This window comes from Nematolebias whitei, chromosome 4, assembly GCF_014905685.2.
Source record: "Nematolebias whitei isolate Nwh7 chromosome 4, NemWhi1, whole genome shotgun sequence".
Lineage (NCBI taxonomy): Eukaryota > Metazoa > Chordata > Actinopteri > Cyprinodontiformes > Rivulidae > Nematolebias > Nematolebias whitei.
The window spans coordinates 33,197,909-33,199,135 of record NC_056501.1 but is presented as its reverse complement, the minus strand read 5'-3'; the positions used below and the strand labels follow the sequence as shown (position 1 = coordinate 33,199,135).

The following is a 1,227-nucleotide window of genomic DNA, read 5'->3' as shown; positions in this document are numbered from 1 at the left end:
TTATTATTATTATTATTATTATTATTATTATTATTATTATTATTATTGCAAACCCACAAACACGAGCAAAAACATTAGTGGAGGAACTTGAACATCCAGAAAAGTCAAACTCACCGATGACGTATGTGAGCAGCAGGGCCAGTGTGAGCGTGAGCAGAGATGCAGACAGCGCCGTACACTTCCAGTTGCAGCAGCGGTGAGGCTTGTTGAAGGTAAAAAGAGGCCTGGTGACACTGCTGCGAGGGAGGGGTCGTGGTGGAGGGGAGTACACTGTCCCTGAGGTCAGGGGATATCCCTGGCCAGCCCCCGACAGCAACGCTGATGAACCAGACCCCTGCTTGAACAGGAAATGTCTGAAAGAGAAACACATAAAATCACTGTAGTATAAAATTTACTGCTTGTTAAGAGCTGCCTTCCTTAGTTACTGTTGCTAAGGCTGTCAATCAGGACTCAGTGCACCGATAGCTTTGGCAGGAAAAATGGTGCTTTTCATTTCTGGCCAGCAATTTAAGATTTTGTCTTCTGACATTACAAATACCAGCTCTGACTAGTTAATTAGGCAAACATTGGTTTTGGAAGTTGGTTAAACAAAGAGTTTAAATTTTTCACGTCTGCAAATAATTTTTTTTGGGGAGCTCATTATTTAAAAGGTGGCTAAGTACACACATAAAGCTACAAGAAGATATTAAAAGGCTGAGGCCTTGTTTAATTACTCTGGCTACTTTACTTTTGTTTCTGTAAACCTCTAGTAATAAAAATGCTGAAATACCTGTCCCCTGTTGGTGATGGGAATGTCCACAATTACACCATATCAGAATGGTCATGGTAATAATAAAACATGAGTTTAGACAAACTGGAAGGGTGGTTCCCATTTTAAAAAAGTGGAAACACATGAGCAATAAGCTTCAGACAATGAAATGGACTGTATCTTCTGTTTCTGTTTTGCTCTGGCTGCTAAGAATGATAATTCTAATTTTTCTAAAGGCTAAAATTATCTCAGAAGCTGATGATTTCAAACATGGTTTGTGTCAAATGGCAGCGCATCAAACAAACAAAAAAATTAACATTAACCACCAAGGAAGGCAATTCTGTCCTGATACGAACATTAATGGGTTTTTTTTATGTTTTTTTTTTACTGGCTCTTTGATGTAATTTTAATTACATCAAATGTTAATCAGTTGTTCGAACTGAAACTTCCTGGGGCTATATGCATATCACCCCCACCCC

At 39.0% G+C, this 1,227-nt stretch overlaps 1 protein-coding gene across 1 annotated transcript in view; it reads right to left on the bottom strand.

Moving 5' to 3' along the window:
• The window catches only part of tenm1 (teneurin transmembrane protein 1), a 439,293-nt gene that overhangs the window by 289,041 nt on the left and 149,025 nt on the right, over positions 1-1,227 (bottom strand). The window contains exon 5 of the mRNA XM_037675401.1: positions 115-353. Within this exon, the coding sequence (XP_037531329.1) occupies positions 115-353 (239 nt within the window). The remainder of the gene's footprint in view (positions 1-114; positions 354-1,227) is intronic.